General features: G+C 41.8%; 1 protein-coding gene across 1 annotated transcript in view; it reads right to left on the reverse strand.

Moving 5' to 3' along the window:
- The window catches only part of ACTN2 (actinin alpha 2), a 97,138-nt gene that overhangs the window by 25,810 nt on the left and 54,644 nt on the right, over window positions 1-16,684 (reverse strand). Inside the window, exons 7-14 of the mRNA XM_040429618.1 lie at window positions 13,513-13,594; window positions 12,424-12,509; window positions 8,726-8,818; window positions 6,718-6,948; window positions 6,435-6,582; window positions 4,780-4,930; window positions 2,985-3,093; window positions 76-216 (exon numbers count right to left, since the gene is read on the reverse strand). Of these exons, the coding sequence (XP_040285552.1) occupies window positions 76-216; window positions 2,985-3,093; window positions 4,780-4,930; window positions 6,435-6,582; window positions 6,718-6,948; window positions 8,726-8,818; window positions 12,424-12,509; window positions 13,513-13,594 (1,041 nt within the window). The remainder of the gene's footprint in view (window positions 1-75; window positions 217-2,984; window positions 3,094-4,779; window positions 4,931-6,434; window positions 6,583-6,717; window positions 6,949-8,725; window positions 8,819-12,423; window positions 12,510-13,512; window positions 13,595-16,684) is intronic.

Raw genomic sequence — 16,684 nt, forward strand, 5'->3', positions numbered from 1 at the left:
ACTATTTATGTTCTGTTGTATATTATTTACTATGTATATGTCATAGATATGGCCATACTTTGTCCATTGGCTCACCTGAATTTCCTCCACACTGTGGACAATGAACATGTCCTGGAGATCCTCCATGGCTCCCTCCATCCAGATGTTGAAAGGTGCTGCCCTCTTGATAAACTCCAGGTGAAGATGATCAACAGTTTCCAGTAGCTTCTCAGCTCGCTGTATAGAGAGAAACAGACAAACCCGATCTAAAACAATCAATAGGGTAAAGTAGGATTCCACGGAGAGCTACATTGCTGATCTGTAGAGAGGGGATGTCAGGCTTCATGTTGTTCAGGGCTCCTTTAGCGCTGCAATTTCATATGTGTTGAGGTAAAAGGTGAAATTAGTAATTTTTGGAAACCTACTTCATGTTATTCTAGTATTTTTTCATTCATAACATTGTAGCTTGTACTGCTGTATCATGAGACAGTTTTCATTCTCTCCAGGGTCAATAGATACTACCAGCCATCCAAGGTAACAGGTTTTTCCACCCTCTGTCCACAAAACGCGGACATATGTGGACGTCTGTATAGCGTCCGAGTGGGTACATTTTTTTCCTGGACCAATTCACTTGAATGAGTTTTGGGTGGAAAACGAACAGCAATGGTGCATGCTGTGAGTTTTTCTGCACAGACGAATGGAAAACTGAAGTGTGAATTGCATGTTTTACTTAAAAAATTTGTATCCTCTGACCTGCTAGAAGGGTACATGATGTAATCTGTAGTGAAGGTAATCTTCTTGCCAGTGGCTGTATTTGTGCGTTATCCCCTCCTTTCTGAACCTCAGCTATGTCATGTGACAAGCAATCAGACCTTCCAGATAACAGAGCATCTTATGTGTGGACAGGCAGTCAGTTTCTCTATGTATTCCTATGGCAAAGAGTTGGTCACATGACACAGCTGAGAATCAGAAGGGAGGGGATAGCTCACAAATACAGTCACCGATGAGAAGATTACCTTCACTACTGATTACATCATGTACCTTTCTAGCAGCTCAGAGAATAAAGATTTTTGCAGGAGTTCTTCTTTAAAGGGCATCTGTCACCACATACCAATAGGTAAAATGGTCGGCCGCTGTAGATCAGCGCTTGTCAGCAGATTCTCATAATATCTGTGGCATCTCATATCTATCCTATATGCTGGCAATCTGGAGAAAAAATTACTTTTTATGGCATGCAAATTACCTCCTAGGTGCAATGAGGGCGGTGCTGCTGCAACCCATTGCATCCAGAGGCTATGCTCCCTGCCATGCCCCCACCACTTAGACTGACAGTGATAACTGCAAGACTTCAGGGCCATGTTTTCACTGTCTGGCCTGTCCTTCAAAACGGTGGGAGCACAGAGAGCAGATAGGGAAAAGAGCCTCTAAGTGCAACAAGGTACAACAGCACCACCCTTGTTGCACCTAGGGGGTAATTTGCATACCATAAAAGTTATTTTTCTCCGTATTTCCGGAATATATGGAGATGCCACAGATATAAGAATTTGCTGACAAGCGCTGATCTACAGTGGAAACCATTTTACCTATAGGTATGTGGTGACAGATGCCCTTTATTGGGTCTGTTTGCTATGTGGGTGTAATTATTGAAATCAGGCCTTAAAGGGGTTCTCCCCAAATAATCCGTTTTTAGTAAGTGCCCACAGCCTGCCTCTCTAAACAGAAGATTCATACTTACCTGCTCCCTACCACTCCAGTCCTCCACACTACCTCCGCTCTGTCCATGTTATGGTCTCCACACTGTTGACATCTGGCACAGTATGGGCATGGCCACATGCACTGCTGCAGCCAATTACTTGATTCAGTGGTGACGTGCTGCTTCTGGCCACACTGCTGAATCAAGTGTAAACAATAGCGGGACCAGAACATGGACACAGTAGAGGCAGTGTGGAGAACCGAAGCGGTGTGGAGCAGGTAAGTAGGAATCTTCTGTTTAAGCAGGCAGGCTGAAGGCACTTGCCAAAGCTCATTATTCCCAGAGAATCCCTTTAAAGGAACATTCAATGTAAAAGGCAGCAACTAATAAAAGTGCAACTTACAAAAAGAGCAGCTAATATTATTCTGGATTGTCCTCAGAAGTAGAGGTTGTTAATTGTGGTAGATTAATGTAAGGATCATGAAAGCATATGGAGCACAGAAGCACTAAATCTTCCTGTCCCAGATATTATGGTGAATTACATTGAAACTATTGACTGATGGATCCTATGCAAGATGTTAGTTATGGATCACGGTATTTCTTTCTAGCCCTAGCCACATACAGTCGAGACTCCGCACCCATGGCAGCCAACGGCCGCACAATTTTATGGCTAAACTTTAGTTATTCCTTTCAAAAACATGTGGCCTTTGGCGTATGACCCCTGCCTAAAGCAGAACTGGTCCTTGGTAACAAGAGCTCCTACAAATGAATGTTCCTTGAAGCAATGGAGCAGATGAACAGAGCTGCCCCCTTATAGAAAAGTTATGAAACTATTACAAGTTTTTTTTATATTTGTATTTTTGGTAGTGACCACACACTTAACAAAGATCTTCAAAATCAAATGGTCGGAATGAAATTAAAGCAGAGCTTCTTTTGACTGCGAGCAGATCTTTCATCTTCTGTTCCAGAGCCAAATTCAGAGGATAATTTATGAGTTGCATTCATTAAAGTTGTGAAAGACCATTTGCATATCACTTCCTATTCTAGCTATGAAAGGCTTCACAGCTATGACAACTGTGCTGTCCTTTGTCACCGATTATTAGCAGTCCTATCAGTTGCCATAAATCCTGCAGTCCTATGTCTACAAGATTCCTATAAAGTTATGAGATGTATTCTGACCTGGTGACTTATTTTGGAGACTTGGATTAAGTGGATCTGATTAGAATGATATATAAGTATATATAAACACTTCCTTCAAAGTTGCCTGTATTTTCTAAGTGGTGTACAAAAACAGCTACTTTATAAGGCCCACCTCAAGAGCTTCCCTCCGTTTTTGAGTTAATGTTCCAAGTTTGTCCCATTGTTCACAAATCTTTTGGCATCGTTCATTAATTCTGGCTGCATCATGATAGTCCAGCTCACTGGGTGGAGAAAAGGACAAGAACATTATGAGACTCCAAAACTAGACCAAAACAATTGATGATGTGAAGACTGCATCTAAAAGGCTTACTGGGCAACTTTAGATCTAGTTATCCCACAACATGGAAATCATTTTAAACCAGATCTATAATTAGGCTAAGCTGTCTTATGTTAGGGCAGTGCCAAAAGAACCACACTCCTGTTAGCCAAAATGGCTTTTATACATAGTGTGCACCACATTTATTAAGTGCTTCATTTTTGGAGTATTTTTCCAACTTGTATGACATAGTTGTGTGGCTTATGACTGGTGATCTGGCTCAGATACCCCCCGGCCTGAAGCCTAAAGCGAACAGATGTGCCGAATGTATGAGAAATGATCCCATAGTCTGCATCCGCTGTGATGCCGGATGTCAAATAGCACCAGACAGAAAAATGCTGCATGCTCAGTTTTTCTGTGCACTGAAGTGCAGCGCACATATGTTAGTTGTCTCCAGTTCCCGGCATAAAATAGTTGGCCGGACACAACTGATCTATGTGGGAAATGGACATGGAAAAACATGCACCAAAAATGTGCCGAAATTGTGACACATGATTTTGGTGTAAAACAAGCCAACTAATAAGTTGTGTAAAGCTATAGCGGATTTACACCGCACAATTGTCGGGCCGATTATTACTATGAACGCTCGTTCCCGGTAATAGGCCTGTGCAAATGTGCTGCCGAACTTGTACGAATGCTCGTTAGCGATTATCTATCGATGTAAAGGTGCCGCCGATTACCTGATGAACGAGCAAAATGCCTGTTCATCAAGTAACATGATAGTTTGTGTTGTCATCTAAATCGCCTTTTGCCGGCTACAGATCGTTCTGTCTAATCAGAACAATGATTCTGTATGGGAAGGAACGATGGCATTAGTGATTTCTCCTTTCTCATAATGTGGAGGAGATCACTGCATTTCCTCCACTGAGGATTAAGCGATTGTCAGGAAGGAACAATCGTTAGCCTTATCTGTGAGTGTAAAGGGGCCTTGAGACTGGCTAGTCTAAGGGGGTAATGTATTAACATGCGTCTACCCCACTGACAAAACAGGCACAGCTATTGGAGCAATGACTGAGGAGATCTCTGGATCCATGTGAGGTACAGGGCAGGTTCTAAGTTGGTTAGAAAGAGATGGCCATGTACTATATAATGTCTGATTTCAATTATTTACATTAATCATAGGATAACCCCTTAAAGCTCAGGGATGCAACTGTAGTTGGTGCAGATGTAGGAGATGGACCAATGCCCTGGAGCTTGAAGTAGCCCAAGGTCCTGTTCCAGATTTTGCTCTGGGGCTCAAAAGCTTTCCATTCTGCCTCTGAGTGGAACTACTTTTTAAATAATTAACAAAGATTTTCCTATTACTATTAAGAAAATTAGAAGTTATTTGAAAACCTATTCAGCAGCCGCTGGTAATTATGCTGCAGAGTAATAAAACCAAATGGCCGTCGAGTTATTTGTATAGATCGAAGGATTCCGAGTAAGGACTAAATTTAGCCATTAAAAGAAGAGGGTTTTCAAAAGCTCAAGATAATATTCTAACCCAACTATGCCAGGAATTCTTTTACACAGTACCTATGACACTATTGAATGCCACGGAAATAGTTTTATCAGCTAAATGTCAGCAGCTGTGAGTCTGAGCGGAACATACTTCAGCTCCTGGGCGATGGCAGCAATCTGCTCCACTCGGTCTTGGCGGGAGGCCAGTTCGCTTTCAAAGGCCTCATGTTTCCTCAGTAGTGCGCGCACTTCTGTCAAAGATGAGCCCTCATAGTCTTTCTGAGTTAGCATTTGCTCCTTTCCTGGAAATAGAAATCAAGAAATAACATTAAAATGTAAAGTAGAATAATGGTCTTAAGTTAGGGCTTGCTGGGAAGTTCACTAGCTAGGATAGCTCGCTAAAAGATAGCCTCACCTAGCCAACCGTTGCTTCATTCTGAAGAAGTAAGTTTAATTCATATGCAAATTAGCAGTTAAATGCACTGAGGTCAGTGTTCCTGCATAGTCATCTTGCCTGGCCCTGTCAGTTAAGAAGGAGGGGAAGGGGCTGGCAGAAGAAACAGAAGGACCGCCCTCATTGCACTTAACTGCTCACTTCCATATGGATTAAAAGTACTTTTTCTCCAGAATGAAGCATCTGATCGCTAAGTGAAAGGCATCATTACATTGATCTGATCTAGACCTGCAAGGCATTGTGCCAGGTTTAACAGACAATGTCCTGATAACCGATTACCTTTAAGTTATGGCAGAGCAGCGTGCAGAGAGCCTGTATTGCTGTGTACAGAGGGTGTATGGCTCCCAAGTACAGAGATACACAATTTCCATTTCCTTCTGTACAGGCTCTGCTGCTTGCAGTTTATACAGAGATACTCTCTCCCAGAAGCAATGCTCACAGGGAAGAGCACCTCCATACGTATGGCATATTATGGATCATGCCACGTCAGAAAAAAAACTCCATATTCATGCATACGATATTATACACCTCTATGGGAGCCCTATTACAGGTGTGTACCAAGCATAGCTTGAGCCGTAAGTAAGGCAGTGTGCAAATGGTAGCGTATTTTGGGTTTTACGCACCGTAATATGCTGTTAATGCGCAGGTAATACGCTTTCCTTATTGTTCCATGTGAAATAAAATCCGGTATTCACATAGTGGCAAATTCAAATTCAAGAGGGCATCTGTGGCCGCTGATGAGATGCATGAGTACCTGATGCTCCTAGCATTAATTAATGCTGAGAGCATTAGATCGTTATAAATCTGGCTGGTGGTGTAAGGAGGGCTTGGGCGGCCCCCTGGGCATTGGCCCACTGGGAACTTTCCCTTTAGGGTCTATGACCAGTCTGCCCCTAGTTGCAGGCCTTTACAGAGCTAAAAATGCTTCTGAAATAAGTAATACACCAAAAGGTGCCTGGATTTCAGAGGCCGATTGGAGGTCTCTAAATAAGCTCTGTATATTACAGCTTCAAAATGATGTGAACGTAACCCAACACCGACAACAAGGTAAGACTGACAAGAAAATACTTACTAGCAAACCATCTGGGGATTTAATAGGGTTTTCTGGGACTGCAATATTGATTATATCCTCAGGATAGGTCATAAATATCAGGTCAGTGGGGGTCCGATCCTCAGCAACGCCACCGATCAACAATTTTAAGAGGCCTCTTCCTATACTAGTGTCTATTAAAGCCTAACCCTACTCTACAAGGTCATGGGTTTACAGTAGTTTACAGGTGGAGTTATGCTTTTATGGTATGTATAATGTAACCTCCACATTTGTATTACCAAGTTCTTATATCAGTCCTTACCAGAAGACCATGTTTCATGTGTGGTTGACTTCTGCCTAAATTTCTCAGCCAAATGATCAAGTCTTTGAAGCCTCCTCAGCTCATTAAGCAGCCACTCTTCATAGCCCTTTTCACCCTGCTCCAACCTCTGCCAAGCGTTTGCAATATCCTGCAGGACAAACAGGTGATTATGCTAAGTAAAAGTAAGGCATAGCAGACAATATACTCAAATATGTCTTGATATGTAGTTCCAAAATACAGTACTTTGGAACAGTTTCTTTAGAACATGCCCGGCTCTACTTACTGAAACCATCTTGCCTTCAGATGGCATAAATGCAGGTCTATTGCTTATTCTCAGCTTTGTCTGTAAGGTATTGAAGTTAATCTCCAGTTGACATTTCTCCTGCACTCTGGGGGGTTTGTGCCTCCGACGGTAGTCTCGGAAATCGTCCAGTTTTTTCATCATGGCTTGCAAACTCTTCTCAGGAGTGCGGTTTTCCAGCCATGGTATTGTGCGTCTGATCCATTCCAAGAGCTGATTCATGTGAAGTAACAAAAAGAAGGTCAGGTTTTCCTGTACACCAGTTTTGATAAATCTCCCCCATCATGTCCATATGACCATAAAGACTACTATATGTATGCGCTACAGGTATTGCTATCAATGTATGCATTTCCAAATAGCAATCTGTGTAAGGCCTCTTTTACATGACCGTATGGCTTTTTCAGTGTTTTGCGGTCCGTTTTTCACGGATCCGTTGTTCCGTTTTTTGTTTCCGTTTCTGTTCCGTTATTCCGTATGGCATATACAGTTTACAGTAATTACATAGAAAAAATTGGGCTGGGCATAACATTTTCAATAGATGGTTCCACAAAAAACGGAACGGATACGGAAGACATATGGATGCATTTCCGTATGTGTTCCGTTTTTTTTGCGACTTGAATGGAGCCACGGAACGTGATTTGCGGGCAATAATAGGACATGTTCTATCTTTCAACAGAACGGAAAAACGGAAATATGGAAACGGAATGCATACGGAGTACATTCAGGTCTTTTTTTGCGGAACCATTGAAATGAATGGTTCTGTATACGGAACGCAAAAAACGGTTGTGTGAAAGAGGCCTAAATCTGGACATGTTAAAACAGTGATCCCATCACTGAGTGATGCCTCATCTGTAGACCACAGGAACGGAGTTACTTTTATTCACCCTGTATATTGCCAAAAGGATACTACATGTCCAGTTTACACCATTTACACAGGCCAAGAATTCGCCAATTACCAGATGAACAAGCGAGAAACTCATTCATTGGGTAATATACTCGTTTGTGCATACATCTAAATTATCGTTTGCCGGCAGCAGATCATGCCATCTAAACAACCTCTGCTGCCAGCAATGATTATGTATCGGAAGGAGCAATGGTGATCATTCCTCCCAATACTGTGGAGGAGATAGCTGCAGGTAAATGCAGAGGTCTCCTTCACTGATGAGCAGGCGCTTGTTGGGAAGAAACACCTGCTAAATTGTCCCGTGTAAAGGGACCTTTAGTTTCCAGGGTGATGAAAGACACAGAGGTTCTGTAGACAGACATGTAAGATTAGAACGCCTAAAATAAGTTACTTATTTTATTCAAATATAGCTCCACTTTTAGGCTTCCTTCCCAATCAGATTCTGCCTTTCATTTTTCACAGCTCCTTTAGAAAATGAAAGGTGGAATCTGATTGGCTATAGGTAAGTAAGCCAGTTTCCCTTTACACCCGTTTTGATAAATCTCCCCCTGTGTGTTACCGTTTGCCATAACATCAGTCAATGTGGCTGTTCTGATCTGGCATTAGCTGGTATTGGAGCAGAAATGCTGTACATTATATGTAATGCTCAGCTTCTGGCATCAGTGCTGAGAAAAAATTGCTTTGTTTTTTCAAGAGCTGTGATCAATGTGGATCCCAATGGTTGAACCCTACAGTTGAGCGGTGATCCTAGTGATATTCCTAGTGCATTCACATACAGTATATCAGGAAGGTGATCGGATTTTATCATAAAAAAAAAAACTATTGTGATGCCCCTTGTTCCCTCCTTTGACATTTCTGTCAGACACGATGGACAGACAGATTTATCAAAAGTGGTGTAAAGGAAAACTGGCTTAGTTGCCCATAGGAACCAATCAGATTCCACCTTTCATTTTCCAAAGGGGCTCTGAAAAAATGAAAGGTGGAATCTAATTGGTTGCTATGGGAAACAAAGCACAGAAGGTGAGCAGGAATGTGTTAATGGGTTACCCTCCATGAAATATATCTTATGAACAAATGGGATATTACCTCACTTGCCAGTCTCTCGTACTCTTCCATCATTTTCTCATTTTCCTGGTTCACAGCAAGCACTTTGCAGATACGATTAGCCGCGGTCTCCGCCTGTAAAGATTTCCAGATCATTAGGTATAATTTAAGTTTCCAGTATGAACGTTCCTTTCTTCTAAATGATAGGCTTTGTATTTATTTTCACTGAGATTTTAGTCCTGTTACAGACTGGGGGTGTATGAGCAGGTCAGGCAGCAAACCCCAAATTTCCATGGAAGCAAATAATTCATGGTTCATATAAAAGTCCTACCTCCAGCTTTCCGTACCCTGACATAGTATTATGTCAAAGGCGATTGCCCCACCATGATGCACTAATGATGACAGTTACAGATACCCAACCGCAATCCCCCCACGACTCTTCGGGTCACAGAAAACCGGCCATGGAGGATTTATGCATATCTAACATTAAGGTCTAGGGGAGATCTATCAAGACTGGCGTATCCTGAGCGCTGGAGTTTGTCCCACAAAAAATAGTCTACAGTTTTCAAACCAGCACCAGGATCTGAATACTTTTGTAATTGCATGTAATTAAATATTTACTATAGCCACTGAACTATTCAATAAAATGTATCTGTATAGCGCCACCTGCTGTTTGTTCTTTTTCTTATTTCTCTGTCCACATCACTGAGATGGACGCACATGCTCGGTTCCATCCTTTAACTGCCGATGTTAGAGGGAGAGATCTGCAGCAGAAAGGACACACCACCTGCGCTGCAAACTTGATATAAATCTAGCAGAGTAATTGGAGCAATGAATGGGTAGACCTCTGGATCAATGTGAGGTAAAGGGCTGGTTCTAGCTTTGTTAGAAAAAGATTGTTATGTACTATATGATGTCTGGTTTAAATTTTTTTTACATTAATCATGGAATAACCCCTTTAAGAAGCACATGCCTTTTAACCCCTTCAGGACTTTCTAATGGCACCATTTAATACTGAATACGATGTAGTCGGAAGCTGGAAAACAATTGCAAATGGGATAGAATTGGAAAAAAATGCAATTCTGCCACTGTTTTATGGGTATTATTTTCACAACATGCCCCATGCAGTAAAAATGATCTGTTACCTTCATTCTGCAGGTCAGTACAATTACAGTGTATACCGGATTTATATACTGTAGTTTTTCTTGTGTTTTAATACTGAAAAAAGACAAATATTCTGAACCCCATAACTTTTTTTTTTATACCTGTGTGAAGGCTCATTTTTTGTGGGGCAATCTGTAGTTTTTATTGATACCAATAAGGAGTGTGTATGACTTTTTGATCACTTTTTAATGAACTTTTGATTTTTATTTAGGTACTGTATGGCGCTCACCCATAGGGGATTTTAAAATTTGATCATTATAATTGCTTTTCCCATAGACTGCATCTATTTAAGAATGCAGCCTATGGGAGATTTAATATATTCCTATGGAGCACTTCCACCTGCAGGCCTCCTGAGGAATATACTGTACCTGTTGTAGGCATGATAGCCTCGAGCAGGCACCATGGTACTACCGCTTTCCCGATCTCATCCCGGGGAAGCCATTAGGGCCCCAGAGGCGCTCCAGGGTAAAGTCGCCTTAGCTGTCATGGTCACTTCAAGCCAATAAAATGTGAACTCCAGTGAACATAAAATAAAGCATTGTAGGTATAGTTTAGACATTTTCAGGGGACTATCACCAATGTGGGATGTCCATATTTTTTCCCCTAATTTGCTATTGCTCTCAAATGGTCACCCTGTGCAGGAGCCTGTCCTTGTTGATACCCCTAATATCCCTATCCTCTTTCTGGGGTGCTCCAAATGTCCTCAGGGGAGAAGACTGATAAGGGCCTAAGTAATCAGGTGTTTTGTGCCTGAGTTAAATGTGTTGAATCTGTGGCCCCTGTCAATCTTCTTCCCTGAAGACATCTGGAACGTCTCAAAGAGAAATGTGCTGAGAGAACAGGGTACAATAGGGGTAACACCAGAGACAGGTCTGTGGTTTGAGGAAATACCTTCTTGGCTTTTGGCTGAGTCTGGACTTTTAACCATTTATTATTCAAAGTTATATTATAACTAGAGATGAGTGAATTGATTTGTCTCATCAGCAGGGCTTATTCACCTGTGTGGGGGCTGTCCCTGCAGGTGAAGGAGCACCCATCTGTAGCAAGATTGACAGGCCTGGACATTAAGTCCAGCCCTGACAATTTCCTACCTGCCCCGCGGCTCTGCTTTGGAGCATTGTCTGTGCAGGCATGGCACAGGTTAAGAAGCCATGCTGATGAGATGAACTGATTCCTTAAAATCGATTTGATCATCTTTAATTATACCCTCTTTATCTTCCAATGATAACCTTTATTGAGTAGACAGAGTCCATTTTAGTGTATATATAGGAATAGTGGACTCTGCTTTTCACCAAGGCCTCTTTCACACTTTCACTAATGATTCCCCTTGCTCTGCTCCATTTGTTAAGAAGTCCAACAAAAATAACGGAAGCGCTGGATTCAGCACATTACTGATCCGAACGAAGCCAAACAGATCACTTTAATTGTAATGGGGCCAGTTCGGTTTCCGTTTAGGAGTCCCCTTTTTTTAGCAGAGAAAAGTCTTGCATGCAGGACTTTTCTCTCTGTTGTTTTGCCATGAAGCCTCCAAATCAGATGTGAACAAGCCCTAATGATTCATCTATACCTGAAATATGCTGCCCTTAAATAAGAAAGCACACTATGGCAACAGACCTTTTTTTAACACACCATATGTCATTCTCTGTTATGGATCGTGGAAAGTTGCTCAAAAGTGGATTCGACCCAAAATGAACAGTTTTCAGATTTCAATCAATTTCTGACCTATTTCCACCTTGGACGGGGTCTAAAACTTCAGGGACAAGTCAACAAACATAGCTCTTGTTGATAGGTTCACCCATTGAAAATATCTGTTGACACCAGCAACTGGAAGAAGGGGAGCAATCAGTGGATAACCCCAAGTCAAGCATTCTACCAATCAGAGGGAATATGCCTAAAGAAACAACGATCTCTGTGGGATCTAAGAATTGGCACACGGTCATAGAATTATGTGGAATTTTATATATATGAGGCAGTGACAGGCCTCATAGCTGCTAGGGGAGATTCATGACAGGACTTTCTGTGTCTTCCCCAACAGTCATCAGGTCTGAGGCAGCACCAGGTTACACAATCAGTCTGAGAAAAGAGCCCAGACTGTCAGTCAAGGAGAGAGAGTCTTGGTGCAATAGAGGCCTGCTGGAGGCTCTGGAAGGGTGGTCTCAGCTGGGCTGGCGGAGGGGCCACGGAGCTAGGTGTTAGCCTGAGCTTTGAGGGACTCCGCGAGGTCTGGGAATCGGCGGTTGCTAGGCCAGAGTCAGGCGGACTTCGGGGCCACACTCCCCCAAAGATACTGGACTTTGTTACAGCCTGGAAGTGCTGGAGTATTGGCTAAGAAAGCCACATGTTGGTACCGTGTGTGAACGGTGCTATAAGTGAGGTAGGGTATGCTATATTTAGGTAGAGCCCAGACGGGCAGGCTTTTATTTTGTACTAAATCTCACATTTGGACCTGCAATCCGGCTGTGGCGAAGCTTGTGAGAATGACCCCCGAAAAAGAGCTAATCCCCCACAATATTAACATATAGCAGAATGCTTGGCCTTCTTGTAGCGCATAATTTGAAACAAAAAATCCAATATACCTGTTCTGCTCCAGCAAATGCATGGTAAAAACAGGATACATAGGTCATAATAGCTCTCTCATCAGGTTTTGGAGTGTTTACAATATCTGGAAGAAAATGGAAGAATAATCACTTATTATGAATTACCACAAACTTCTAGATTATCTACAAATTCCTACCAAGCTGCCACGGACGCTGTGTAATAATGAGTAGTTTTTCGTCAAAAATCCAGCAAGTGTGCAAGTAGACCAGAAAGATGCAAGTAATCCTTTATATGTGGAAAAGTTACCATCATATACTCCTCAGGGCTCATGCACACAACCGTTGCCTGTTTTGCGGTCTGCAAAACACGGAGACTAGCCGTGTGCATTCACGGCCGACCCATAATAGTACTGTCCTATCCTTGCCTGTAAGGCTACTTTCACACTAGCGTTTTTTGTGGATCCGTTATGGATATGCAAAAACGCTTCCGTTACAATACTACAACCGCATGCATCCGGTTGTACTATGTCTTCTATAGCCATGACGGTTCCGTCTTGAACACCATTGAAAGTCAATAAGTGACGGATCCGTTTTCTATTCTGCCAGATTGTGTCAGAGAAAACGGATCCATCCCCATTGACTTACATTTTTTTGCCAGGACAGATCCGTTTGGCTCCGCTTCGTCAGGTGGACGGCAAAACGCTAGAGGCAGTGTTTTGGTGTCCGCCTCCAGAGCAGAATGGCGACTGAACGGAGGCAAACTGATGCATTCTGAGCAGATCCTTTTCCATTCAGAATGCATTAGGCCAAACTGATCCATTTTGGACTGCTTGTGAGAGCCCTGAATGGATCTCACAAACGGAAAGCCAAAACGCTAGTGTGAAAGTAGCCTAATGCGGACAAGAATAGGACATGTTCTATATTTTTGCGGGTGTAACAGAACGGACATAGGGATGTGGACTGCACGTGGTCTTGAGGGTCTCCCATCGACAGCCAATATTGATTTACTGAAACTAATAAAATTAAATGTGCAATATTAAGGAAATCCTCAATACATGACATATATACGTCTTCCTTGAGAACGGGATTAGGAAACACAGTACAAGGGAAAGAGAGATGGATTCCTACCTTCAGCGTCTAACATCTTTGGTATATCTAAATATTTTTCTGCAACCTCCATGGCTAGGTTAAGGTTTCCGACAGGGTCATCCTGTTTGATTAAAAAAAAAAATATTATAAACTGAAATATTGTGCATATACCACCATTATTTTATATTTACCTTCAAAATTACCAGGATTAGCCAGATTCAAGTGCTGTTATTGAGTTTTTGGTTAATTTCTTGCAAACCATTCTGGAAGTAACACAATATTTAGTTGGTTAATAGGGATCTATTACATGGTCGATTTGTTTGCTGCATTAGGATTGTGCATAGAATACAGTACATGGTGTGTCTGTGTCTACAATAAGGGGATGTGTTACATCGCAGAAAATCTATAACGAATCTGTAGCAAAATCCTCCTGGGTTGGGGTATGGCTACTGAGTGAAGGGTGTACAAGCGCCAATTAACTAATTTAGACTGCGCTGTTTAGTCAGTCTGCATTGTTAATGGTCGCTTGGAACCCACAATACGGCGCAGCCATTAACAATACAGACCGACTAAACATTGTGTTCCTTGCATGTCCATGCAATACTCGATCACCAAGCAGCCGCGTCACAACCGCATCCGGACCATGCTGTGTGCAGATTTTGCTGTAGATGTGCTGTTGATTTCACCCTCTGCTTTGCAAATGGGGAAATCCGCGTTTGAACTCTGCAGCATCAATTGACATACTGCTGTTTTAGAGGGTCACTAAGTTTTCATCAAATTTTTTTATGTCATAGAGACATTTTAAAGGTCTGTGCTGAGACTCCCACCGACCGCCAGAAGGAGGAGAGAGAAGTGCGCGCATAGCACACTCTCCCCTTTCACTGTAGGGGACAGAATCGAGAAGTGTCCATAGACTTTCTATTCAAGTCCGTCTGGCTTCCTCTCCTGCAGTGAGGAGAGAGACCATGATATGCCAAAATTTCTCTCTCCTCATTTTAGTAATCGGTGGAGGTCTCAGTGCTCAGACTCCCACCGATCAAAACCTTCAAAATGTCTTTATGACATATCAAAAGTTTTATGATAACTCAACAACTCTATGATATCTGTACCTCATGTGAGTGAGTGTACGTCACGTGTGGATTAGTGTAAATGTCATTTTTGTAAAATTCTCATCCACTTTTCTGCTTCGGTAAAATGCAACAGAAATCTGTTTTGAAAAATCTACAGCATTTCTACAAATTACGTTGATGTAACCTCAAGCTAACACATTTTTGTAAGAGAACCCTATGTAACACTAGTTTCTCTAACAAGAACACATTTTTTTCTATTGTTTTCAGTGTGCAAGTCCTGAAAATATTAGTCATCCAAATTTGGTTTGGGATATCCGGATGCTGGTGGGAGACAACAATCCACTTTGCCCTTAGCCAGCATATTTAGATACCTAGGGCAAGGGCAGGAAACTAAATCTTAACCTGGGTTGAAGAAAGTTCAGTGCACACTCTCAAGATTAACAATGAGTATTCATGTTTATTAATGTACTTTTACAGCATTTACATTTAATTAAAGTGTAACTGTCATATTTTTTGTTCGCTAGTTTATTAGAGCTAGGCATATATACCTGAGTTAGTCTGTCAATGATTGTCAAAAGATCTGTAATTACCTTATAATAACAGCTTTAATTAATTTCCCCTGTCCCTTTGCACCAGTCCCTTAAAAGACCGTTGCTATGACTTGTCTGTCTCCGGCTCATTGTAAACAGAAGACAAAGGGGCGGTCCCCCACACTACATTCCTGCATTAGGCTTCAGAGTGAGGAGGCGTGTCTCTCAGTAATCCTATTTGATTGGCTAGAAGCTGCTGGCTACAGCAAGTGTGTATGTGAAGTAAGGGAAGTTTTGGCCTCGGAGAACTGGCAGAGAAGCCATATTGAGAAGATCCTCATATTGTAGGGGTTAAAACAGCCGTAACTCAAGAAAAACAGTGGTAAGTGAAGAAACTAAAGATTGTTTTATGCATAATGCTGCAGCAGCAGTAACATAGTAAAATTGTTTTTTTTTTTTTATGAAAACATGACCGTTACACTTTAAGTCTCCAATGTACTTATACCAGCAGTGTGGAATTATGAATTTCAGAGGACTAAAATAATGAAATTTTGGTAGAAATGACCTTTGTCAAGTCTTTTTGCATACACCTGTCCTTGGGAGGAAGGTGATCACTTGATCTCCTCAGGCTCCACAACTAGGTTGGCCAAAACTGAATCCAGGGATCCTTTAGTTTGTGAGCAGCCTTCATGCACTGTCCTCTCTGGTTAAAGACCCCTCTAGTCCCCTCAGCTTTCGATTGGTGTGCTATTTCAATTTTCATACATTGAAGGAAAGCCTAGCTATAACTCTGCCTAACTGTTACAAGTAGTTTATACTATATAGTGTATCGCAATTACTCTACATACAGATGTATTTAGCATAAGCTAGCGTTCTAGCCAGTGTTTCCACCCCCAATCGAACCATGAGTTATTGAATATTCTAGTACTAAGCCGTAACCTTATAATGTCGGAGCACTGTTCCCATCTGAGCATGCTCTCACTAGGGTATGCCATAACATTCTAATCAGAGGAATCCGGCCCCCCAAAAATATAAAAAATATGGAACAGAGGTCTAGAAGCATCCAATTCCATTTAATGGGACGATGCTATAGTTCCCTGCAGAGTAGGTAGATGGGATTGTCAAGATGCAGAGAAAATAAGTAAATCAGTCCTATCATTTTGCAGTTTGTTGGGATTCACTGTAGCTCAGCACTACTGATGAGGAAGTTGCTTCCTATAGTGGGAAGAACCCTTTAAAATGTCCCTTCCAGATGATGTACCAGGTACAGATGTCATGCTGCAGATTGAAGTATATCTATTCCCTACTTTTTGACAAAATTCCCTTGTGGTTTATTTTTCAGTGTGAAGTGAGTCTAAATTTACAACTTTTGTCTGAATAAGTCTAAAGCTTCATGCACACAGCTGTATCTGTATTTCAGTCTGCAAAAAAAAAAAGAGATCTGCAAAATATTTATATCTTCTGTGTGGATTTTACATTTTACACTCCCATCAATAGAAAGAGCTATTCTCAACAGCAACACAGACAAGAATAGGACATGTTCTATAATTTGCGGAGAGGCCAAAAAGATCAGCAAAAACTTATAAACGTGGACAAGTCCTTTAAGTTGAA

Source organism: Bufo bufo, chromosome 4 (genome assembly GCF_905171765.1).
Source record: "Bufo bufo chromosome 4, aBufBuf1.1, whole genome shotgun sequence".
Lineage (NCBI taxonomy): Eukaryota > Metazoa > Chordata > Amphibia > Anura > Bufonidae > Bufo > Bufo bufo.